Source organism: Alternaria rosae (assembly GCF_020736505.1).
Source record: "Alternaria rosae strain MPI-PUGE-AT-0040 chromosome Unknown BKA58scaffold_5, whole genome shotgun sequence".
Classification (NCBI taxonomy): domain Eukaryota; kingdom Fungi; phylum Ascomycota; class Dothideomycetes; order Pleosporales; family Pleosporaceae; genus Alternaria; species Alternaria rosae.
In genome coordinates this window covers 1373226-1396953 of record NW_025763574.1, presented here as the reverse complement: position 1 = coordinate 1396953, position 23728 = coordinate 1373226, and the positions used below count along the sequence as shown (strand labels likewise).

The following is a 23728-nucleotide window of genomic DNA, read 5'->3' as shown; positions in this document are numbered from 1 at the left end:
CGCATACGTCATCACCAGCCGTCGCTCGCTCACCCCTGTCCTCAAAACACCAACCTCGCTATTCACCAGCAGCTGCGGTTGCCGACAGCCGCATCATCTCGTAATGAGAAGTAGAGCCGGGCTCTTCCGCAACCACTTTTCGACCGAGGAAAAGAGTCCGCAAGCTTGGCAACACGTGTGTACCGATGCGCGTTCACAATGGTTCCTGTCGGCCCGGGAGAGATACCGGCGACGTACGCAAATATTTGAGTCTGGACTGTTTATGAAAGCGTGGTACTGCATAGTGGCTTGGTAGTGACGTGCCACCAGCCACAGTTTTTTATGTCAAGTAGAGGGAGGCACGTCCTCATTACAAAATTATTACCATACACCTTTAATCTCTAATCCCAACACACGACACAAGCTTACTCAAGATGCGCTTCGCCAGCACTGTCCTGGCTCTTTCCTCCGCCGCCTCAGGCTTCATCCACCCTCGCCAAGCGTCCTACAATGAGACGAGCTCTACCCCGAATGTCGCGGCCGCACAATATGACGGAACCTGTTTCTACCCTGTCCCAGACTCCAAGTTCGACCTGAACGCGTATCTCGGAACCTGGTATCAGGTCGCTGGTACACCATTCGGTCCTACAGCCGGCGCACGCTGCGTGACCGCAAATTACGAACTCAACGTAGGTTTGTCCTTGTATCTGAATCTTTTGGACGGTAATTGACCGCATATCAAGGACAATGGTACGGTGCGCGTCACGAACACCGCGACTGTCGGCCCACGAACTGTCGACATCGTAGGCACAGCTACGCCTGTAGACTCTGCCTATGGCGCCGGCGGTGCTTTCATTGTCAGCTTCCCTGGCACACCCTCAACTGCAGAGTGCCCAGGACCAAACTACATTGTGCAAGGTAAGTCGTACCATGAGCATTAGAGAAAGCGCACGACCGCTAACGTTGATGTGCAGATTACGCAGTTGATTGGGCGATTGTGCAGACGCAGAAGTGGAGCACGTTGTACATCTTGAGCAGGGTGCGACAGCCAGCCGCTGAAAGCATCGATGCATGGATTGATCGAGCTGTGGCTTTCGGATCGAACGCATCCTCAATTATGAAGTTCAACCAGACGGGCTGCGAGTAGGCGTAAACCGCCCAGGAGGAGGTAATAAGTATGTCACTGTGGTGATGGTCGTATGAACATTCAATCTATGCATAGCAGCGAGAAATCCATTACGAGAATGTTTAAGAGAAGGGTAGTTCTATTATGTGAGTATTGAGTGCATTTCAGGAAGATACGTACAATAATAGAGAGCGTACATTTTCCAGGCCTGATGCCCATAAATGGGTATCTAATTACATCCAAAATGGACCTCAACCCCGTTTACGCCTAGCAAAGCTTATGATAACTGTACGGTAGACGCACTGTGATCGTCAAGTTCAACACCGCTCTTTCTGTCGCCTTCCTCGCATTCCTCGCCTTTCTCAGCTACCATGTCAAACCAAAACCTGAATCCACGCTTGTCTCAGAACCGCTTTCGAGCGCAACGAGCTTTGGCCAAACATTGAACTTAGACGGGTCCCAAATGACGGGAATATAGCGCTCATCGTCACGATACTGCTCCCGTAGCCATAGTTCGGGTTCTCCTTCTCCATCAGGGCACCAACCATATGTCGAGAATTTTTGGATACTACCGTACCATCGAACCATCGGCGGTAGAAGCTTGGGAAACCATGCTTCACGTTCTTCGTCGATCTCGCGTTTCATTTCATAGTTGTGGGATCCCGGATGACGACGGACAATAGCAAGGTTGAAATCGATCGCTTTAACGTCCAAGCCGTCCAGTGCTTCGCCTACCGACTGAGCCGGAAGGCCGGTGACCATAATGTTGCGAGGAAAGTAATCACTGTTGTCGATACCTGCGTGAAGTATGATCATATCGACTCCCAGAATCCTCTTTAGAAGAAGATAGGACCTTGTCTGCTCCGGCAAATTTTGGACGTCGATGTTGGGCATAGTCTCGCCACGTATGTACTCCATCAGAATCAGAGGTACTTCACGTGTATGCTTCTTGTATTGCTTTCCGCTGCGGAGTAGAGTATTCACGTCGATGGTCCAAGTGCCGTAGAACGCAGGCGTGACTTCTTTCGCCGCGGATGACTTCTGCAGCTGTTCGTAGGCGATAGCTTCGCGACTGTAATCGCTATCTGCATCATACACAACGTCAACTCGGCCGTACTCATTGCAGTTCCTATAATATAGCGGATCGAAGACTTTGGTTATCACGGTTTTGTCAATTACCACAAGTTGCGCGCCTTTGTTGAAACCACCTCGGATGACGTCGGTTATAGTCAGAGTGATTTGATCTTCGCAGACTGTTTAGCTACTGATAGGAAGCCTTGTGCAACACAATTCGCGTTGCGAAAGAGATTTCCAGTTCTCCAGCATTAGCGGATCATCGGTAGTGTACCCGATACCAAAAGGCTCAGGTGGCTTGTGTCTTGTGGCTACCAAGGTCGAGCCTACAGTATATGGCGTCGCTGTAACCTGCTCGATGTTGATGTTCCTAGCCTCGGTATCGCTCGATCCAGCTTTGTCGCCTCGTAGTGGTGAAGAGCCTGCGTCATCCGGGGCAGTTGATGTACAGGAAGCATTGTCGCGAATGCAGTCGCCTGCTTACGCCTCGCGAGGGGACTGAAAGGGTTGCGATCCCATTGAATATTCTAAGTATTTTCGACCTGAGTGGATGGTAGTGAAGTCGCAGCGCTAAGTCACTGGCGGAAGAAGGGACAAAGTAGGTATGCCAAGTCGCGCTAGCTCAGATGTCGCGTTGTCGCGTAGCCATGCTTTCACTCCGCAGACCTCAGCGCTCTGTAGAGTCATGAGACAGAGCATGCACAATGGCTTCCTCCTAGTTGTTTGGTGACTTCTCCGGGGAGCAGTGTTCTCAGCCTGTCTTCATACCAACTTTTGATAGAGTTTCAAGAACAATGCATCGTGTTAATGGCATTTGGACAGCATGAAAGAGATTAGAGCTGGAAGTCCTTCCACAGAGCCCTGAGCTATTACGCATTTCTTTCCTCGTTGTCAGACTATCGGGCGATGTGTTCATCACATCCACCGTCACTTAACTTCCATCTTTCACTATATATATACATTGCGTCACACGAGTGGGCGCAATCAGTTTCCACTTCTCGTTCATTCAGCTAAGATCTAACTCTGCGAACCTGAATTTTCCCTGACCAACTCCACCAGAATTCTCAACCCCGTTGGGCTAACATTTTCCTACATCCGTTTGGCCACTGGCCAATTCGTTAAGATGAGCAGCACTGATAGGCTTTCCCCAAATGCCAACTCACCATCTGAGCCCTCATCACCACGTACGATTATTGACTCTTTCGAGGAGAAGCTGTACGTTTTGGAACTTGACGAAAACGTTATTTTAAAAACTGTGCAGGCATCTGGTGCTACTACGAAGAATACCCCGCCACCTGAGCTGTTGTTCTGTTCGCATATAAGGGAGTTTGTGGAGTATGCTGATCATTTTCTGGAGCATCCGCGGCTCAAAGAAAAACTTCTTGATCCAAGGACTATCTCAGCTAAGCGCCCTGAGATCAAACAGGACAATGAGGCTGGAGTGGTATTGACGTCCATGCGTAAGATGGGTCGTAAATCCGGAACAGCTAGCGATAGGCCGAAGGTGTCCTGGGTTTATGAGGGCGACGACGGACATGGCTTTATGGAGCAAGGTCTCATCCGCAAAGTTCTTCTAGGCTGGCTTATCAAGGCATTTGAAGACGCCGGAATCGAAATCGAGTCCCAAGACTAGCCAGCGCTGCCTAATTAGTATCTCTGGGTACTCCTGGGTGTATAAGAGAAGATGCAGCAGTCAGGGTGATCTATAGAGCGAGTGATTAGAACACAATGGCATCCTGAATACAATCCCGCATGATTATGAAAAGTGGACTTCCGACGACATGTGATTGTTAAGTTGACCATATAGAACTCTTCTCACACGCTTTTGAAATGTGATGAAATGCCGCAGCATCAGCCCTGGAAGACATCACTGCCCACTATCATCTGCATCCGAACTGTCAACCGCATCCCCAACAGCCCCAAATTCACCTCCATTGTCTCCCTCATCCAACTTCCCGCGCCAGTCAATCTTAGGGCACGCCTCCTCATCGCTCGAATTCCGAACAAGCGGAACATACTCCTCCCTCTCCCCAAAACACTCCCACAGCCACTCATTCGTCGTCTTCGCCTTACTACTAACCCACCCCTTGAACGCAAAATCGCCCATCGCATTCCAGAACCTCGTCACGGGGCCCATTATCTTGTCAGGCCATTGCTGTTCTATGTATCCAGAGGTCGAATTGCCGACATCAGGTGCGCTTAACCGGGCGACATCGGAGACGTTGAAGTCGATGATGACAACGCGAAGGTTTGGATCGTCTAGGGAAAAGGTCGGGGATGAAGAGACGAGCATGACGTTGCGAGGCGCGATATCGCGGTGTACAACACCCGCGGCGAAGATGAGAGACTCGGCTTCTACGACTTTCTTCATGATCGATGAGCGTGTTTCTGCAGGAAGCAGTAGAGGCTGTATATCGGTCATAATGGTGCCAGCTATGTGTTCCATAAGTATGAGCCGAACATGTCTTGTATAGGTCTGGCCGTCCACTCTCGTATGTGCGTCAATGGTCCAGCTACCATAGTACTCTGGTATAACGCGCTGCGCCTTGAGATCTCGTCGCAGTTCATCGTACGCGGCGGCTTCCCGCGAGTAATCTCCGTCTGATAGCACAACGACATCGCGCTTGTTTTCCCAGACGTCAAATTCGTCATCGTAAAGCGGGTCGTATATCTTTGCTACCACACCCCCGTTGACCAAGACGACTTGTGCACCGTATATAGAGCCGGTACGTATTATGTCGGTGATGGTCAGCGTGTGGGACTCTTCGAGCGTGCATCCCTCGATTGGCGGTCGGATAAGGCAGTAGTTGAGCTGCGGCAGTCTGGAGTGGCCTGCTTTGAAAGGCGGCCAGGGGGTGTCGTAACCATTACCGAAAGGCGCAGGTGGTACGTGACGATAAGCAGTGAATGTGGCGCCTATCGTGTAGGGCATAGCGGGTCTACTGTCGGTCTTGTCGTACGGGTGGTTGAGATTCTCGGGATTGTTGCTGTCCAAGCCTCCTACACAACTTTTTGACCCCCTCAGGACGATGTCGGGTGATCTAGAACTGCGCGCCGAGGGCGCCGTACAGCGGGAAGAGCTTGTCGTCATGGTAGCTGGGGACTGGTATCTGGGGCGTTTAACCTGAGAGTGTGAAAGAATTCGCAAACCGAACTAGGAAAATCGATTAGACGCCATTGTACCGAAAGAGAATGAACGGTGAAAGCGCTTCTCGGCGGTTCATAGTGAGAGTGAATAGACTCCAAATCCTGAAGTGAACCCAAATCTGGCGCACGTAATCTTCATCTGATCTTGATCATGAGCCACCGAGCAAGAGAATCCCCTGTATTAGTAGTGACATGTGCTTCCAGAGAGACTGATACTCAGGTTCCGGTAGACTTTCAATGATACCTCGTGAATTTTTCGTGACCTCATCCGAAAACCGGACGTTGCCCTACAGTAGCATCTGACTTTGGCACCTGAGAAACAGGCTGTTGAGGAACAAGCTGAGGACCCCATTGCTGCACAGGTTGCGGACCCCACTGCTGGTAAGGTTGCGGCGCCCACTGCTGTTGCGTAGGCTGGCCCACCCATTGCTGTCCTGGCTGACCCATCCATTGCTGTCCCTGTGGCCCAGTATAAGGCGATGGCGGACCAGGCGGTTGCATCTCATACACACTCGCAAACGCTGCATACCTGCCCTTGCCTCCAAATGCCCACTTAATCCCTCCTCTCGCCCGCACAAGAACCCACAGACTGACAAAGACCGACAACGCAGCGACAGCCATGGCTATAACCATGTACCTCATCGCCTTAGCAGTTCCACATGCCGTACCCGCCCAATCTTCCTCGGGAAAGAATTTGTCGATCTGACACGCCCATGTCTCTCTTGTAAACTCTTGGTCGTCTCGGCCAACGTCTTCGTATCTTTGCCAGCTCTTATCGCTATTTTGCACTGAAGTGACATAGCCAAAGACGCCTAGGCTGGCACCCACCATAACGATATTGCTAACGAAGATAATCCACGTCCACATTCTCTCATGTCCCGCCGTACCCTCTGTGCGCCTCAGTTGCCATATTCCTGCTGCGCTGAGCAGACTGACTATATATCCCAGCAGACATAACGCTAGTATGGTGATTGTAGGCGCGTTGTTGACATCGATCGTCACGGTGGTGTCGTTCGAGCCGGGGCGGGACAAGACGATTTGGGAGGCGCCGCTGCGTATGTCGCGACCAAGACCGTCGTTGAAATAGTTCTTGGATATGCGCTCGAGGATGTTGGTCAGGGCGGCGAGAGGGAAGAGGAAGAGAAGCGGTGGTATGAGGAGGAGCAGGATACGGATGCTGTTGGGATTGCGCATTTTGGTCGTTCTGCTCTGGATTGCGGCGTCTGGGGAGTCGCGATGGGCTGGTACTGATTATAATTGCACGGGAGATGTACCCTTCGCTCAACTGAAGTCGCGCGTGGACAAGGCGACAGTCGAGCCATCGTGACTCGCTGGTGGCGAGGCGTGGACGCCTGAAAGCATCGCTAGGGGCGAGGCAGGCTTGGCAAATCTAAACCTCTGAGAATAGCTCGCATCCTATATTTGGTAGGACGACGCTGGATCAAAGCGAGTCGCAAAGACAATGACACTATGTCGTCAGAAGTCGCGCGTTCACGTGTTGAATCAACCGGTGGACCCGATGCCGCCCCACATGCGACTATGCGCCAGGATGGCAGAATGAACAATCAAAGCTATTATCTATGGAGTGTACTCCGCCGAAGGCAGAGAAACAGGCATTCTATATGCCAAAGATCTACATGAGTTCCAGCCTAACGATCTAAGAAACGATTACAAGTATATGCTCTAACGTCCCATGAATTCCCCAACGCCGTCTATGCAAAATAGCTCCCGCTCATTGGAACTATTGCGGTGCGCCGATAGCCTGCAGCTTCGCCAACTCAAAGTAAACTCCCTTCTTGGCCACCAAGTCCTCGTGTCTGCCCTTTTCTACGATCTTGCCTTGGTCAAAGACATAGATCACGTCGGCGTGTTGGATTGTGCTCAGGCGATGCGCGATCGCAATTGTGGTACGGCCTTGTGCGGCGGAGTCGAGGGCGGCTTGTACGACGCGTTCGGAGGTGGAGTCGAGGGCGGATGTGGCTTCGTCGAGGAGGAGGACTTTGGGGTCGCGGAGGAGGGCGCGGGCGATGGCTATGCGTTGGCGCTGGAGGAGATGTTAGTGGGGTTGAGAGACATGAATGAGTAGGAGAACGTACCTGGCCACCAGACAGTAGAGCACCCTTTGCGCCGACCAGCGTGTTGAAGCCGTCGGGTAACGATGTGATGAAGTCGTAGATGTTGGCGTCTTTGCACGCTTGTATCACCGCGTCATCGCCCAATTCCTCCTTGTCGGCAAGGATGTTTTCTCGGATCGTGCCGGTGTAGAGGGTTGTTTCTTGACTGACAATGGCTAATTGCGATCGGTAGTCTTGAAGGTTGTAGTCCTTCACCTCCACATTATCGACAAGCACGCTACCGCTCGTTGGGTCGTAGAACCTCTCGAGCAGTTGCATCACGGTGGACTTGCCAGAACCGGATGCGCCGACAAGGGCGATGAACTGACCGGGTTCGGCGGAAAGACTGATACCGCGCAGGACACGGTGGTCAGGTCTTCCAGGGTACGTGAAACGTACATCTTGCAGCTCGATCTTGCCGCTCAACCTGTCAATCGTTTTGCCCTCGGTCGACCAGTTGTCGATCTTGGGAATGCGGTTCAAGAATGACTTGAGAAGTTTCGCCGCATCCCTAGCTTCGCCCATGTCGGGAGCGAATGAGAAGATTGCACCAGCCGACTGAGCACCGTTGATGATGGAGGAGTAGACGACGAAGAACTGCAAGACAGTGTACTCCTGGTTGAACAACAGACGTCCTCCGTACCAGAAGACAAGTGCGAAAATGAACATGCTGAGACCCTGGGACGTCGCGAAGAGTACCGCGGACACGTTTGTGAACTTGAAGTAGCCCTTGCCCTGGTCTGCAAGCTTGGTGTGGTACGTGGACAATAGATGCTTCTCCAGTGAGAGAGAGGCAACAGTACGAATGGAAGAAGCCGCCTCACAAGCGAAGCTGGCGGCATCGGATGTCTCCTTGGTTCGTTTCTCCATGCGAGTGAGAGCATAGAATCGGAAGTAACCACAGGCGATGACAAGTGGGATGGTTGCAGAGCACACAAGCGCCAACTTCCACCCGAAAGAGCAACCCACGATGAAGGCGACAATGATGGAAGCGGCGGCGCTGACGATCGTTCCAAGGGTAGAGCCACTGAGACCGGCGAGACGGTTCGCCTCTGAGGAAAGGAAGTTGCTCAGTGCACCAGAAGTGACCGTGTCACCATCGAAGAACTCCATGTCTTGACGAAGCATGGCACCGAAAGCGCGCGTTCGTACGCTGCCAACAAGCCTAGCAGATCCTCTCGACAGTGTCATACCCTGTACGTAGTAGAAGAAGCCGATGACGATTCCAAGCATGAGGAACATGCCACACCAGAAATTGACGTTGAGTCCACCGAGAGATGTTCCGGGAGACAAAAGCGAGTTAATCGAGTTACCCAGGAAGATGGCTTGGATTGCAGGGTTGCAACCAGCAAGGAAACTAAAAACCAACCCAATGGTCATGGTAGAGTGCTCGCCCTTGTTCATCTCCCAAGCGAACTTGACCAACTCCCAGGTGCCATACTCCTTCTCCTTGTCGTTCTTCTTGGCCAGGAACTCTGAGGGAGCAGAGGTGACAGTGCGCATCAAAGCAAGCTTCTCTTCGTCGGCGATGCCTTCCGGTTTACGCTCAGGGTCGTCGAGAAGTGTCATCCTGTTGGCGGGGCTGACCTTTGCGGTGAGCTCCTGAGCCTGTACTAGACTGGCATATACAGCTCCGCGGTCGATAAGTTCTTGATGGGTACCTTGCTCGACAATCCTGCCTAATGCCATGACCACAATGTTGTCGGCTTTCTTGATCGTGGAGAGTCGGTGGGCGATGACGATGGTCGTACGTCCTTGCGATGCGCGGTCAAGGGCTTCCTGGACTGCGCTTTCGGAGCGGGTGTCGAGGGCTGCAGTAGCTTCATCCAGGAGAAGAATCTTGGGATCCGATACGATAGCACGAGCAATCGCGACACGTTGCTTCTGGCCGCCGGACAACAAGCCACCCCGCTCTCCAACCTTGGTTTGGTACTTCTCCGGAAGATCCATAATGAAGTCGTGAGCGTTGGCAATCTTGGCAGCCTTCTCGATAAGCTCCATCTTCTTGTCGTCCGACACGTCTGCGTATTCCGTATTGACCAAACCATGAAGAATGCTCTCGTAGATGGTGGTACTGAATAGAACGGGCTCTTGGCTGACGATAGCCATGTGTTGCCTCAACCAGCGTAGGTTCAGTGTCGTGATGTCTCTTCCGTCCAAGAATATCTGACCCTCCATCGGGAGGTAGAAGCGCTCCAGAAGTCCAACAATGGTCGATTTTCCGGATCCAGATGCACCAACCAGCGCAATCATCTTGCCAGACGGAACATCCAGGTTGAAATCGGAGAGAACTACAGTATCCGGTCGGGATGGGTATACGTGCTTCAAGTTCCTGAACTCAAGGTTACCGACAAAATCGTCTGGTACAATGCCTGCATCCGTTTCGGGGTCGATGGGGGAGTTTCGTTCGATAGTATTGAAGACCTTCGTAGCTGCCGCAGTAGCTCCACCGAAAGCCTGAATATGCGGCAGGTTCTGTCCAATGGAAAATCCAGCAATCATGAGTGCCATGACTACAGTCAGGATGTTGGAAACGCCAAGATCCCCGTCGTCGAGGAACCTCTTACCTTGCCAGAACGCAAGGCCGTACTGAAGATTCAACACACCCATCATGCCAGCAATCATCATAGAGAGCCAGAACTTGGCCTTGAAGTCGTGTTTCGTGGCGCGGTCTACAAAAGCCTTGTACTTCTCCTCAAGTCGTTTTTGAGTGCCGTATGCAGCAACGTTGCGAGCTGAAGACAAAACTTCTTCAGCTAGCGAAGCAGCGGTGGCGTATTCGTCGATAGAGAGTGTCTGAGCTTTCTTCATCAGAGTACCATTAACACCCATCATCATAATGAGTGCCAATGTTGCCGCCAACATGATCAAAGAGAGCTTCCACGATCGTATGAAACCGATGATGATGGCGGATACGAACATGGACACTCCAGTGACAAAAAGACCAATCTTTTGACCAATGCCGTCTTGCACCAAGTTCATATCGGAGCTGATGCGAGTGGTGATCTCACCGGATCCGAGGAAATCGAAGAAGGCGATGTTCTGTCTGAAGATGGCGCGTAGGTAGAGTTCCCGAATTGTTCGTGTGATGCGCTCTCCGGTGTACGAGAATCCGATGATACTGATATACGAAGTTACGAAAGATCCAATACCGAGGTAAACAAAGTAGAGGGTAAACTGGTTGATCTGGTCCTGGAACTTAGCAGCAGCGACTGCATCGACTGAGAAGCTGGTAAAACTTCCAGCGAAATTACCGTAAACAAGCTGGATTGAGTTAGTACATGTTTCCCATAAATTATGAGGATTCTGGGATTGCCATAGACGCTCTCACAGACTTCATGACAATCGGTGATCCGTATGTCAATGTTGTAGGAGATGTCTACGAGAATGCTGCTTACCGTCATGAGGGGCATAACAGCACCAGCCGCGATACTAGCGATTAACGCTATAACCATGACGACCTTGTCCTTTCCGTTGGCATAGCGAAAGAGCGAGAAGTAACCGACTGTAAGGTTGGGCGCAGTCAATTGCCTATCGATGATGTCCTTCTCTTGATCACTGAGACCAGCCGTGGGAGGCTTGGCCTCCTTTTCGGTGTGCAACTCATGCTTCTCGTCGATAGCCGCGGAGATGGCCGTCCCTGTCGACGTTGCAGAGTCCTCGTTATCCATGCTCAAGGCGATGAGCGTGTCTTGTCGTGTCGTTGCTGATACTTGGCGTGCAGCAGTCGAAGTTACCCCAAGAAGTCCTAAGGAGATGTCGCAAGGAAAGGAACAATAACTTCTCCTGCAATTCCTTTGAGATCCTCCAGCGCGCCACCCACGGGCCTAGACGATTAGAGATCCTTGTAGTGCAAGGGCAAGCCGTTGCCCGAGCCGGAGGTCACTAGACTCGATAGGGCGAAATGTACGAGCTAAGCTTCTCGGTTGAGTGGCGATGGACCCGAAACTGGATGACGCGAGTGCGCGGACTCGTTTCGTCCGGGGGGCTGGAATACGGCCGATACGATGGGGGAATTGCGCAACACCAAGACGCGAGCGAACTACAGGTGACACGGCACTGACCAGACAAATAACGCATGCACCAAACGATGGCTGGACCTGACAAAACTGGAATCGATAGTCGCGCTTGCTTTTGTTTGTATTGAAAGCAGTTTAGGAAAGCGAGTTGGAGAGGCGCTTCATATAGAAGCTGTTGTAAACGTCTGCCTAACATGACAACAGGCGCCGTCTGATTGGGCGCATAACTTTCCACTCCGGTGTGCTGGAAACGTACTCACCGATACGAGCAACCCGCAAAAGGGTCGTAGGAAGCGAGCGTCTCGGGTCCGGCTAAAGGCCGGTCTTCGGGATAGATGAGCCACCGATGTCAGCCAGCTGCGTCCTGGCTCCTGGGCTGCGCTGTGTCCCCCGCGCATTGTTATAAAAGAGCGAGGTACTCGGATTTCGTGTACGTCGGACGAAATAACCCCCGATAAGGGACCTCTTTCTCCAATCATATGCGCGCCAAATCTATCTCGGATTCCACGATTCGGAGTTACAACACCCGTACGATCTTTACGTTATGGACAGCTTCTCTTCACTGTGCCTAGGTAATTCCAGAGTATATGCCATCGAAGACGCGTCAACGTTTAGCGTTGTTGTACATCATATGTGCAAAAGACGTGCTGACAGAGCAAAGTGGGAAAAGTGCGCTACTTACCTAGGAATACGGGATACGATGTCAACCCACCTGATGGTATGTACGACAACGCTGTTCACGCTGAATGATATACGAAGAACACGATACTTACACATAGGTACTGAAGATGGCTAAGAAAGGGTTTCAACTAGCTAGCCACAGGGTGGTTAGAATTAGTGTGCATTCTACAAAAGAAAAAAATAATCTGGGGCAGGAGTATACAGTATCTTCGAAGCTGCCTAGTTATCAACATTTTCGAGGGTATGTATACTGCAAAGGTACTTGCTTCGATCGCTCCTCAAAGTTGCCTGCAACCATTTGCTCGCCTCCTGCCCTTGGCTTGCGTCCAACCGTCTCCATCCCCGACCCCATCTTCACCATTAAAAGACTAAGAGTATCCCACCAAACTCTTCTTCACAAACACAACCTCCTTCTCCTTAACGTCGTCCCTACACGTCGTACAATTCAGACGCGCAGCGCCATTGTCGCCAAGAGCACCCCATGCAGTATACACATCGCAGAAGAAACACACCCAGCCATAATGTCTCGCATCGTCCCTCGTTGTAACCTGAACGTCGAAACAAGCGGCTGATATGTTAGCTGTGCTGGCCCATGGGCGGGAGAGGGAAGTAATAGCTACCAGACGTCAGTGGAACATGCTGCGTATGGCTTGGGACTGGCCGACAAGCGTCATGGCCGCACCAGCATGTAGAAGTTGGGGCAGCGGTAGATCCAGGCGTGTTGTAGTGGGAGCTTCGATGACAGATCCACCCACGTTGTGCTGGGCTTTCTGTGCGAGCGTCTTGGACCGCGAGTTGCACGGCAGCTAAGTGGGCGGCATGAGTGAGATCGGCGGGGAAGTGGATGATTTCGCGCTCTGGGTAAGGGTCAGCGACTTCTGTGGTGTGGGCGAAGAGAAGGAGAGAGGGACCTACCAGTGGGTGTTGCCATATTGCTGTTGTTTAATTGGGCGAGTGGAGGAGTTGAAAGCGATAGACTATTGTGGATATTCTTGGAAGTATGTGTGCATGATGCAGCAGAAGCCGGAGACGTCGTGATAATACGTTGCGTCTCTCGATAACGAGAGCAAACGCAGTTGCGACACTACCTAGCGTGATCCCGACCTTTCCACGTGCCGGTAGTCACTTTGCAGCAGGAACAACCTCAAGGCAACTGACGTATACAAGCAAGTCACCTTCCCTTACACTTCCGGCATCAAACTTTCGCTACAATCGGCTACACGGAGCAATCACTGCACAACATGGACAGCATCAGCAATACGTACGTAATGCTGTTGCACTGACTACTCTTGTACTAAGCCTTCGTAAGAGAAATACATACTTGGGCATGACGACATGTCGTACCAGCGGACTCTGTTCTTCGTATCCAAGCAGTCTGCACACACCATGCGAAACGTGAGTACATCACAATATACATATCCGTCCACTCCCATTATCAGGTCATGACACTGATAACCTGTAGTCCAAGCCGCCTCTCCGCGGCTGGATTTGCCACTCATGTTCAAACTTCAACGCACCGGGCACCCTAGCCGCGCCCGAAGGCCGCTGTCGAAAATGCGATTCACCAGTTTGCGAGGCGGAATGCGCCGATGCAACTATTACAACGCGCGACGACCGCCGCTGTTCCGGATACGCTTGCTGGTATTGCAAATACTTCTGGGCATGGATTGAAGGCGAAGATGGAGACCCTTTACGAAATGATGCACCGTATTGTGGGGTTTGTCGGGATTTGGAAGAGGAGGAAGTGCTGTATGTTAAGAGTTGGCTCAAGGAATTGGATGCGGTCAAAGAGGAAGTGGGGAAGAAACAGGAGGAGGTGATCAAGGAGATTGAAGATGAGAAAGAAGACAAGGAGGCTAAAATGAACGACTTGGATGATGGTCGAGGCGCATTCATCATAGTAAATAGGCGCAGGGCCAGACCAAAGAAGAGGGCTGGAGGTGAAAATACTGCGCAATAGATTATCAATTCTGGGCAATACAAAATTCGTACCTAAAGAATCAGAGTATTGCTAGCTATGTTTACTACCCTGGATACATCTCGCAATGATGTTCAGTTCAGCTTGCGAAATCAGTCCAATCACCTCATACAAGGAAAAAGGGAACATCTGCACTGCAGTCTACACTAGTATAAAATCCAAAGTTAACAAAGCCCTTCGGCAAAGTAGACTTCTAGGAGGTAGCTGTTCAGCTGTCCCCTTGTATGAGGAGCGATCCTGCCGCGGTACGCAACGCGATACACTAAGCCTCGCATCAACAAGCCAGATCGGGTAATCGATAACCCAGCAGCATGGTTTGAGTTGTCAATATGAAATCAGGCGGTCGAAGCGTATATAACAGGTCCCCCGTGAACAGCGCCCGTTAATGGATATTGGGCTCCCGACCTAAGACGACATTCGAGCGATGCGACCGCGATTTGAAGCCAGCTATGATGACCGGAAACACTATTTGGCCGTGTCAGAAGTCAGCAGGTTTATGTGTCGATAACATTACTCCACTAGGACCGAATGATATCGGCGGGAGAGGTTGGAGAACACGCTCACTATCTGAGTACGATAGCCCCGACTCGTGCAGTCGACAAGCAAGAGATGTATCGAGTCGAGAGTATAGCTATGTCCATCATAGTATCCCAGACCCTTGTCGAGCGAAAGGCTCGATCGCAGTGATTTGAAGAGGAGCGGCCTGTAGGAACAATCCGACTGCCAAGTGAACTTCAGAGAGTAATACAAGAGGTCGAGAGTGCAACTATCGAAGAGAGAAAAAACAAGACGGAATGCGCGATATGATGGGAACACTAGAGTCTGGTCTATCCGAGAGCGCCATGGGCGCGGTAAAGAGTGAAGAAATTACCAAGCAGAGGCAGGAATAGACCTTTGCGTCTCTTCACCGGAAGTGCAAGGGTCAGTCAGCCCACTCCATGGATGCGCATCGAACGAGACCCTCTTCCCGAACCAACACTGCCACTTCCACAATGGAGCTTCTTGTGCGAAGCAAGCCATTGAGTCGACGAGACGCCAGACAAGCTTCGAAGAGGTTGTTTCGCTGCAATTTAGTCCACACGTCCGTTTGAGGTGTGTGTTGCGTAGGGTACAGTCACACCTTGGTGCCAATGTCAGCAGCAATGCCAGTGGTTTGAAGATGGGTATGTTTCAGATGATCCTGGATATCGCACGCGCTTTGGTGGTGTCGACGTGGCTGCCTAACCACCCAATCGGCATACAAGAGTCACCTGGAGGGCTCTACAATGGTAGCCTGGCGGTAAGATAGAGCAGCTGTTTCTGAGGCATGATCTTAGCTCGCCGTACTTGGCTGCGGGTGAAACTATAGCTTATAAAGCTTTTGACGAATTTAGATGGGGCTGACAACGAATAGCCATGTGCCCTCCTATAGGCCTGTTACTGGGACGGAGTTCTTCGATCTATCGGCGAGTTAACAACATTCGCATATCCTACCTCAAACGGCGTGGATGCTCATTCCAACTGCAGGTCGCGCCGCTATTCGCGGGTTCAGTTAATTACCGTGCTGCCGGGCGTATGCGCAAGGTTTGAGCCAACTGCATGTCGGTTAACACAGTGTGGCGCATCGGGATGGCGTCAAGCCCTATTCTCGGGTTGGAGTTACAACCCATGCGCGCGTTCGGTTCGTCTGACATAAGCAGCGTCTGTATATGCAGAGGAAGCGAACATGGATGCGGGACGGCATGGATGAATGGTAGGTGCATCTGCCTGTCGATGTGCATGTGTTAGAAAGCAGGGATCTCCGGACGGAGTAGTGACGGTATCGTTTATTGCATGTAGTCGTTGAATGATGTGTCGCGTTGTTGTTCTAGTGCGAACATGTCGGTGATCGTGAACATGGCGGCTGATTGTATTGACATCTACTCAAGCCGCTCTACTGGTATCTTGAATTCTTGGGTGATCTTAGTTATATTGTTGACCACTACGAATTGGACAGGAATTAGTGTAAGGCCTGCATGTATACTGTTTGTGTTACTTGCGGTCATTGACGTCGACTGTCTGCTGTGTGCTCCCGTTTCCATCTGAAGTTGAAGCATCCGTCTTTGGTGGATTGGTGTCGATTTGAATAGTGACCTGACGATGTCGATTAGCATTAGCAGGCAAGGCGGCACACACTCAGGAAATGTAATGCTTAAGTTGTACCTCGCCATCTAGGCAGGTGTAATCCAAACCTACCGGCCCATCATTGACCAAAGCAACGTCCATCATGGCTGCAAAAAGACCGTCTTTGACCTTGTCGGACTCGTAAAGAGATCCCACCTTCTTGAAGAAGGCTTGGTATAGTGTCTTGGCTTGGTCGCCGTTTGCGGATTGGTGGAAATCCGGTTTGTTTCCCTTCTTCATAGAGGCCAGTAGCGTGAATTGGGAAACTGTAGACTTTTAGCACATCGATCCCGCAGCAAAAGCACTATCATAGACAGCCAAGAATCCCAGAGAGCGTTTCACACATACCACACAAAACCTCGCCATGGATATCGGTCACGTTGCATTTCCACTTGACATGTCAGTCTCAGCCCAGAGAAAAAGCATCGGCTTCATACGCGGCCCGGCGGGTCTTTGGACTCGTCATCCCAGAGCTTGGCCTTGAGTATCTTGCTAGCCATAGCCTCGACATCCTTCTCAGTGTCGTCTCTGGAAACGGCAGCAAGGACCAGCAAGCCCTTGCCAATCGAGGAGATTAGTTGACCATCGACCGTGACTGATGCCGACTTGACCCTCTGCAGCACCGCTAGACACGCTTAGTATAGTCGTGGTTACGTGTGCATGGAGGCGGGGTCCGTACTCCTCATGATGGCGGGGTAGCAGCGGTGGTGAGTGAGGAAGTTGAGTGGCTCGATGCGCGATAGCCTCACCGTGGTATGTCCAGCAGCGCAACGACGTCACGCATGGGAATTGCGACATGCGACAATTATGAGACGGGGCTGGAAGAGGGTGGAACGCGTAGATGAAACCAGACGCGTGGGGCCAATCGTGGTGGCTAGTGGCCGCACTCTTGGCGAGGACGCTAGGCCAGCCCTGTGGCATCGCGTTACCTATGCGATACCTCCGCCTCCGCATTCAGCCCACGACAAACATCCACGCCATTCCGCCGTCGAACGCCCTCACTCGCGCGATTCGACTGTCTGCCGGCCGCCGCCACCCCCAGCGACGCCCCCATTGCCGTAACCACCGCGGAAGTCCTCACGACGAGGCTCGACCCTCGCCATGGCCGCACGCAAGCTCCAGCAGGAGATCGACAAATGCTTCAAGAAAGTCGCCGAAGGCGTCGCGACCTTCGAGAACATATATGAGAAGATAATGCAAACGGGCAACCCCTCGCAGAAGGAGAAGCTCGAGGACCAACTGAAGAAGGAGATCAAGAAGCTGCAACGTTCGCGGGACCAGATCAAGACATGGGCCGCCATGTCCGAGATCAAAGACAAGAAGCCATTGCTCGACCACCGGAAGCTCATCGAGACAGTAGGGTGACCGCTGCTTCCTGGCATGATGGGACGCTGACATGTGACAGCAAATGGAGCGCTTCAAGGCCGTCGAAAAGGAGATGAAGACGAAAGCATACTCTAAGGAAGGCCTGCAATTAGCGTCCAAAATCGACCCCAAGGATAAGGAGAAGATGGAGATGGTCGAGTTCCTGCAGCAGATGAACGAGGAGCTGGAGCGCCAAATAGAAACCATCGAGACCGAGATCGAGACATTACATGCCAACGTCAAGAAGACGAAGAAGGGCGACAATTCCAAGGCAGAGCGAGTCGCAGAATTGGAAGAGTCGGTCGAGCGAAATAAGTGGCATCAGTCCAAACTGGATCTGCTGCATCGAGCGCTGGAGAATGGCAACGTGGAGACGGAACAGGTGAAGGAGATCGAGGACAGCATCAAGTACTACGTGGAGAGCAACCAGGATCCCGAGTTCATGGACGACGACACAATATACGACGACTTCAACCTGCAAGAGGAGGAGGCCATCTTTGGCCTGGGCGAGAACCTGGACCATGTGTCCTCGCACGAGTCGCAGTCGATAGCAGACGATACACCCGAGTCGGACGTGCGGCCGCCAGCACCCAAGCCAAAAGCAACAGAGGCAGTACAGCAGCAAGCACGACGGCCCTCGACACAGATGAAGTCGCCATTACCAGCACTAGCAACATTGCACACGCCGTTACCTGGTGTCTCAAATACCACGGCCAACGCGATGAAGCCCGCGCCGATACCGACAAGGACGCCGGGCGAGCCTTTGAAGTACGCCTCGGCCGCCGCTGCTGCAGCCGCGAGTGATAAGAATGGAGTGGGCATTGCCCCTCTGCCACCACCACCGGGAGGTGCCGCAGCACAGTCAGGCCTCGTTCCTGGCGGCGCACGGGCAAGTGCAACGAGTTCTCCGGCAATAACACATTCGCAACCGGCCTCACGCGCGCAGCCAGCGCAGTCTGCACAAGCCTCGCCAGCTCCTGCGGCAAGCATACCCGTCACGCCTGCAGTCGAGAAGGAGACACTTTCGCGGGCCGTTTCGTCTGAAGACGCCTCAAAGTCTAGCAGAAGAACACCAGCTCCTGAAACTGCAGAGGAGGAAGAGGAGGAGGAGGAGGAGGAGTCTTCGGCTGCCACTCCGCCGCTAACCAATGGTGACTCTCATGCAGAAGAGGAGGAAGAGGAATCAGTGTATCACCTGCCGTCGAGCCTACAAGACCTCCTGGATACATTTGAAGCGACCAAGAGTGACATATCCGCCTCTGCATCAAAACCTCCAAATGAGCACATGCTAGCGGCATCTATGGCCACTGCACCGGACTCTGCGGATACTGAGGCGCCGCGCCACTACCGACCCCAGAATCCCTATCCGTTTACGCCCGCGCATTACCCGCAAGAGCCGTTGCCCATCTTCGATGATCCTCGCTTGTACTCCCGCATTGAGACCGACGCTCTCTTCTACGCCTTCTACTACCGCCAAGGCACGTACCAGCAATACCTGGCAGCGAAGGCACTCAAGTCGCAGAGCTGGAGATTTCACAAGCAGTATCAAACATGGTTCCAACGCCACGAAGAACCAAAAGCAATCACAGAAGACTACGAGCAGGGGACGTACCGGTTCTTTGACTATGAAAGCACATGGTAAGCACCTAATTTTGTCCACCAGCCTCATCTGGGGCTGCCGTATTACAAACTCACGCCATGTGGTGCTATTTCTGCACGTCATACAGAGCTAACCTTATTGTAGGATGAACCGTAGGAAGGCCGACTTCCGATTTGCCTATAAGTTTTTGGAAGATGAGCTATGAGCAGTGGGTTGCTTTCTTCTTACCGACCCGCATGCTCGGCCTGTGGTAATTGAGTTCTGTATTAAGATTAAGTATTAGGTAGTCCTGGAATGGGTCCCCGTCATGGGCAGACATATTTTGCTCTTCGGATCTCGATAACCTCCATCAGGGTATCTTCGGTGCGTATTAATGTCCGCCCGCAGGCACCCGACCGACCACGCGTGGTGTAATTCACGGTGAGACAATTATGCATGGATCAAATAGCACTTATTGAGGCTCACCTGCCAAGCACAGGCCGTCTGCCGCGACAATTTGGCCGTCCAGGGATGTCGTAGCGGTCTGAGCGCCGGGCGTAATCTGACATGATGTGGCTAACGGCTGCGGAATGTGCTCAATTGGTCCAGACGACGTTACACTGGGTTCCGCCCCCAATCGGTGGAGACTACAGGGCTGCAGGAGGAGGCTGGTCGCGTGTCACTGGCCGCCTTAGCGAGAAATCCTTCCGCGACGTTCAAGCTTCAGTTACGCCCCGTTACGCCCGGCAGCACTAACTCGTGCATGACTTTGAGTTGAGCGGTTACAGCATCAATCATTTTACGGCATTCGTGCGCCGGTCAAAGGCCATCGGGTTGCGGGTTAATTGACCCACTTACAGCAGCAGCAGAGACAGACGAAGAAGGGACGCGGAATGGGCGTTTGATGACGGCTAACCTACTCTGAGACGGCGCTCAAGCAATGTTTGATCTCAACTCGATTAGAAGTCGTGCTGTCATCACAGGTGCTGTGACACTTTTGAGCAATCAACTGGTCAGTTGCGGTGCCGAGGGCCAGCTGGAAAAGCCTGAAGCATCGCGAAACAACCATGTCGAACATGATAGACCTCAGGCCGATCACTAGGCTCCAGGCCACGTTCTGCAGCTAAACAGGGGTTCATTCCTACACGGCGGAACGAAAGTACGCGAACAAGAGCCACGCATGCACATCCAGTCACACGGGGCCCATCGACCTACCCGCATGTGTGTTAATCGGTGAACCATGCCTATCATATATCCTGGTACACAAAGATCAGAACACCAACGTGTACGCATTGGACTATTCTAGCTTTTTGCCTTGCCAAGCCATGACAACGACAAATGAAAGAGATGGTACAGTTCAATTAAAGTTGGATCGGGGCCTAGGGGTACTCGCCCTGCATTGTCATAAGACGACACAGATCTACCAGTGTCCTCGTTGTGCTTCCTACCTCTACACCTAGACCACTATTTCACTGCCTCAATTCTCCCACTACATACGGCAAGATTAGGCCTTTTGATTCACCCGCGCCGCGACCTGACTCTACTATTCCATTTTCCGGTGACGGCACGGACACTAGTTGTCGTCAGCCCTATACCGATTAGTTGTGTGGGGTACCATCAAGCTGGTATTGACTTCGCCTCGCCATCCTACGCATCCACCTCAGCAGACTTGGACTTCTATATTCACACATTTGGCCTCTGGCGTAGCGGTCCTTGTTCGAGGAGATCGCAACGCTTACCAAAGACACGATCGTCAAGCCCTGCCGAGCGAATCCGCAACCTGATCCGACTTCTCGCCTTACGACACTTCTAACTTTGTTTCGTCATCGCCATGTTGGCACACTACGGCCCTCACGGAGATGCCTTCGGGCGCCCGGACGGCTCATTTCCTCCGAAATACCTGTAAGTCGATGTGGTTCTTGAGGGTCTATAGCATAAGCTCTGGGGTGGCAGTGAAAAGTCTTTGCCGATATGTGGAAAATAGTTATCATGCTCGCTTCATATAAGACTCGAAAGCATTCCACGAGACCAAGATCAGCAACAACATCATCATCATCGACGGCTTCTGACACTGGTTCTATAGATCTCTCGAGCAAGTTCAACTACTTCCTCGAAGACATACTTCCACCTCTAGTACAAGAAAGACATCCAGACCAAACAAGCTACGCATCATCACTTCGCCCGTGGCGCCCGCCTATCGCCCTTCTACCACTACAAACCGTACCAAGAAGACAAAGACGATACGCCCCAAGCAGGAACAACCGCCTTCGCCCGCCATGTCCGGATACAGCGTATGTTACACTTCACCTATTCATCATCACTTCTTCTTACTAACAAAACCAGTACTCTTCTTCTGACCAGGGGAACTACAACTACCAAACCTCTTACCCAACTTCAACAGTACCTCAATACACACAGTCCCAGATTAACACCTACTACGCACAGTATCAATGTTACCCACCTCAACCATACCAGATCATCCCAGATTACTACGTGCAACCTGTAAATGTTGCGCCCACTACTGGGTACCACCAACCAGTAGCAAGTGGGTATGACATTGGAGGATGGCAAAGTCACGGCGGTGATCTAGGGATCAGTTCTTCGCAAGCGCCAACTAGGTAAGCACCGCTATATCAAAACTTGATAGTGCAATACTAACATTAAAGCAGGAGCAGCAGTCGTACAAAGTAATTATCCCACATTCCCTCCCCATCTCATCCACTAACCAACCTATCCACAGAACATGGACCTGCGACATTGCCTCGTGTACCTCCTCAGCAAACTTCACCCGCCTCGCAGACCTGCAACGCCACCAATCCACCGTCCATGGCCTAGGCACTCCAGAGTACCCTTGCAATGTGCCTCGCTGCAACCGCGTAGGCGACAAAGGCTTCACACGACGAGACCATCTAGTCGAGCATCTGCGCAACTTCCACCACATGGACATTCCCAAACGGAGACCAGGGGAGCGAAGCGCCTTCCCCTTCGGATGGCCCGAGGGAGGTGGCGCGGGCGGTTCTCACCAGTGAGTCTATTCACACATGGGAAGAAAGCGCGGGGAAAGAGGAGGGGCTGATTGGGGTGTAGGGATGACGAGGGTGCGCGTACGGGGGCGGGGGGCCAAGAACCGGGCGATGGTAGGCGTAGTCAGCGTGTACGAACTGGTGGCAGTGGGATTGTACGAGCACCCACAACATCCACGACGTCAACAGTGTCGACAAGAAGTCGTACTGCTACTGTCACACGCGGTAGGGTCGCCAAACGCCCGTCAAGAAGAGGTGATAGGGCGGGTGGTAGGAGCAGGGGTGCGAGTTCTAGTGCAGGCATCAGTCGTTTGAGCGCTCATGCTGCATCAGCATCTGCTTCTTCAACAACGTTAACCTGGATGGACGTCCCGCAAGAGCAAGGCTTAGATTCTTTGTTACATCAGCATTCGTCTCCACTACCACTACCCAAGCAACAATCACAACAACAACAACAACGACATCCCCTCGACTTCACGAACGCGGAACTTGCCGCCCAAGACATCTTGCTTGGTGGGACCGGAGACTTGTTTGGAGCACCGGGTCCTGACCCGGAGACATTTCACAGGCGGTGAGGCTCAAACGATACAAGGATGAGCTTCGGTTAGAGTGTACGGTGTGCATTGATCTCTCGTTTATTTGTGTTTTGGTTATAGCATTGTTTGCACAGTAGTTTAGAGTCCTGTTTTTCTGCATAGCATCGCATGGTCAGGGCATATACATGATTCGGGCTATGAGCCTAGAACGGCTAGACCTGAGGGCGCTGTGGGAGTCATTGTTTTATTTTAGATTTGTCTACCTTGCTCGCTCGCTTTTACAAGTTGGCAGAATATCACATTTTTTGTTCGTTGATACGATGTTGTTGATCAATCGGGCCGGATGGCAAGAAAAAGTGTAAGCTTGTACATTGCTATACGAGCAGACCAATCTGGATTGCGCAAAGAGCTATTTTGACGATCGTGCCCGCTGTTTAGGCAGGTACGCTTTCTTGCCTTTCTCTACGCGCATTGGATGCCTAAAGACGTTAGTCAGCGGAAGTTACCTTTGGATATCGTGACATCGTGCCGGAGAGAGGTGCTGCAGCAACGTTGTTCGGTGTCCAGGTAGGATCAGCATCCTTGATGCTTGCTCGTGATCCTGCCTGCTCGCGTATTGCGGAGGATCCAGATGCGGGTTGCCTGTCTACGGACTCGCCATGAATGAGTTGCTACATGCCGACTAGACAGGTGTGTTGGTGACTGCGCCCCATAAGCCTCGCTTGACCTGTCCATGCTTCCCACAGCGGTCGCATCGTCTTGTTGTGCGTATGCGCTTTAGCAAGCTGACGTCGACGCGAAGGAGAAGGAGCAGGGGCTTTGTAGTCCAACAATGAGGATGCATGAATGATGTGCATTTAACCCGAAGGAAGGGGTTGCGTGCGTGGCGGCTTGGTACTGTGCCGCATGAGCCTTGCAGGCTTCATCATCTCCCACGTTGCGGCGTCTGCCTTGGTTGCCGTCTA

General features: G+C 52.1%; 7 protein-coding genes across 7 annotated transcripts; 3 read left to right on the top strand and 4 right to left on the bottom strand.

The window, feature by feature from the left end:
• The first annotated feature begins 52 nt into the window (after positions 1-52).
• On the top strand, positions 53-1408 carry BKA58DRAFT_384995 (Calycin-like protein). Its single transcript, XM_046170324.1, has 3 exons — positions 53-668; positions 723-897; positions 954-1408. Exons 1-3 carry the CDS (start codon positions 414-416, stop codon positions 1124-1126), a joined length of 603 nt encoding a protein of 200 aa, XP_046025243.1. The 5' UTR covers positions 53-413; the 3' UTR covers positions 1127-1408.
• Positions 1409-1471: 63 nt separating this feature from the next.
• On the bottom strand, positions 1472-5270 carry BKA58DRAFT_439936 (uncharacterized protein; the record flags this gene model as incomplete). Its single annotated transcript, XM_046173714.1, has 2 exons — positions 1472-2349; positions 4109-5270. 2 exons carry the CDS (start codon positions 5268-5270, stop codon positions 1472-1474), a joined length of 2040 nt encoding a protein of 679 aa, XP_046025242.1.
• A 160-nt stretch (positions 5271-5430) lies between these two features.
• Positions 5431-6793, bottom strand: BKA58DRAFT_176015 (uncharacterized protein). Its single transcript, XM_046165276.1, has one exon. It carries the CDS (start codon positions 6518-6520, stop codon positions 5591-5593), a length of 930 nt encoding a protein of 309 aa, XP_046025241.1. The 5' UTR covers positions 6521-6793; the 3' UTR covers positions 5431-5590.
• Positions 6794-7017: 224 nt separating this feature from the next.
• Positions 7018-11218, bottom strand: BKA58DRAFT_175822 (P-loop containing nucleoside triphosphate hydrolase protein). Its single transcript, XM_046165275.1, has 3 exons — positions 10839-11218; positions 7423-10704; positions 7018-7370 (listed from the first exon to the last, which is right to left on the bottom strand). Exons 1-3 carry the CDS (start codon positions 11109-11111, stop codon positions 7068-7070), a joined length of 3858 nt encoding a protein of 1285 aa, XP_046025240.1. The 5' UTR covers positions 11112-11218; the 3' UTR covers positions 7018-7067.
• Positions 11219-16128: 4910 nt separating this feature from the next.
• On the bottom strand, positions 16129-16946 carry BKA58DRAFT_411546 (D-Tyr tRNAtyr deacylase-like domain-containing protein; the record flags this gene model as incomplete). Its single annotated transcript, XM_046172298.1, has 5 exons — positions 16129-16230; positions 16333-16526; positions 16609-16651; positions 16698-16885; positions 16940-16946. 5 exons carry the CDS (start codon positions 16944-16946, stop codon positions 16129-16131), a joined length of 534 nt encoding a protein of 177 aa, XP_046025239.1.
• A 186-nt stretch (positions 16947-17132) lies between these two features.
• On the top strand, positions 17133-19713 carry BKA58DRAFT_339008 (CCR4-NOT transcription complex). Its single transcript, XM_046168306.1, has 3 exons — positions 17133-17616; positions 17666-19263; positions 19370-19713. The coding sequence occupies exons 1-3, from the start codon at positions 17362-17364 to the stop codon at positions 19428-19430; spliced, it is 1914 nt and encodes a 637-aa protein (XP_046025238.1). The 5' UTR covers positions 17133-17361; the 3' UTR covers positions 19431-19713.
• Positions 19714-20766: 1053 nt separating this feature from the next.
• On the top strand, positions 20767-22292 carry BKA58DRAFT_175763 (uncharacterized protein). Its single transcript, XM_046165274.1, has 5 exons — positions 20767-21106; positions 21288-21495; positions 21548-21822; positions 21874-21891; positions 21945-22292. The coding sequence occupies exons 1-5, from the start codon at positions 21036-21038 to the stop codon at positions 22231-22233; spliced, it is 861 nt and encodes a 286-aa protein (XP_046025237.1). The 5' UTR covers positions 20767-21035; the 3' UTR covers positions 22234-22292.
• The last annotated feature ends 1436 nt before the right edge of the window (positions 22293-23728 follow it).

Coding starts and splice junctions, on each gene's coding strand:
- BKA58DRAFT_384995 (XM_046170324.1), top strand. CDS start 414: ATGCGCTTCGCCAGCACTGTCCTGGCTCTTTCCTCCGCCGCCTCAGGC. Junction 669..722: donor CCGCAAATTACGAACTCAAC/GTAGGTTTGTCC, acceptor CCGCATATCAAG/GACAATGGTACGGTGCGCGT. Junction 898..953: donor ACCAAACTACATTGTGCAAG/GTAAGTCGTACC, acceptor GTTGATGTGCAG/ATTACGCAGTTGATTGGGCG.
- BKA58DRAFT_176015 (XM_046165276.1), bottom strand. CDS start 6,520: ATGCGCAATCCCAACAGCATCCGTATCCTGCTCCTCCTCATACCACCG.
- BKA58DRAFT_175822 (XM_046165275.1), bottom strand. CDS start 11,111: ATGGATAACGAGGACTCTGCAACGTCGACAGGGACGGCCATCTCCGCG. Junction 10,705..10,838: donor CTGTTATGCCCCTCATGACG/GTAAGCAGCATT, acceptor AACTCAATCCAG/CTTGTTTACGGTAATTTCGC. Junction 7,371..7,422: donor CTCTACTGTCTGGTGGCCAG/GTACGTTCTCCT, acceptor CATCTCCTCCAG/CGCCAACGCATAGCCATCGC.
- BKA58DRAFT_339008 (XM_046168306.1), top strand. CDS start 17,362: ATGGCCGCACGCAAGCTCCAGCAGGAGATCGACAAATGCTTCAAGAAA. Junction 17,617..17,665: donor ACCGGAAGCTCATCGAGACA/GTAGGGTGACCG, acceptor GACATGTGACAG/CAAATGGAGCGCTTCAAGGC. Junction 19,264..19,369: donor TTTGACTATGAAAGCACATG/GTAAGCACCTAA, acceptor ACCTTATTGTAG/GATGAACCGTAGGAAGGCCG.
- BKA58DRAFT_175763 (XM_046165274.1), top strand. CDS start 21,036: ATGTTGGCACACTACGGCCCTCACGGAGATGCCTTCGGGCGCCCGGAC. Junction 21,107..21,287: donor TCATTTCCTCCGAAATACCT/GTAAGTCGATGT, acceptor CTGGTTCTATAG/ATCTCTCGAGCAAGTTCAAC. Junction 21,496..21,547: donor CCGCCATGTCCGGATACAGC/GTATGTTACACT, acceptor TAACAAAACCAG/TACTCTTCTTCTGACCAGGG.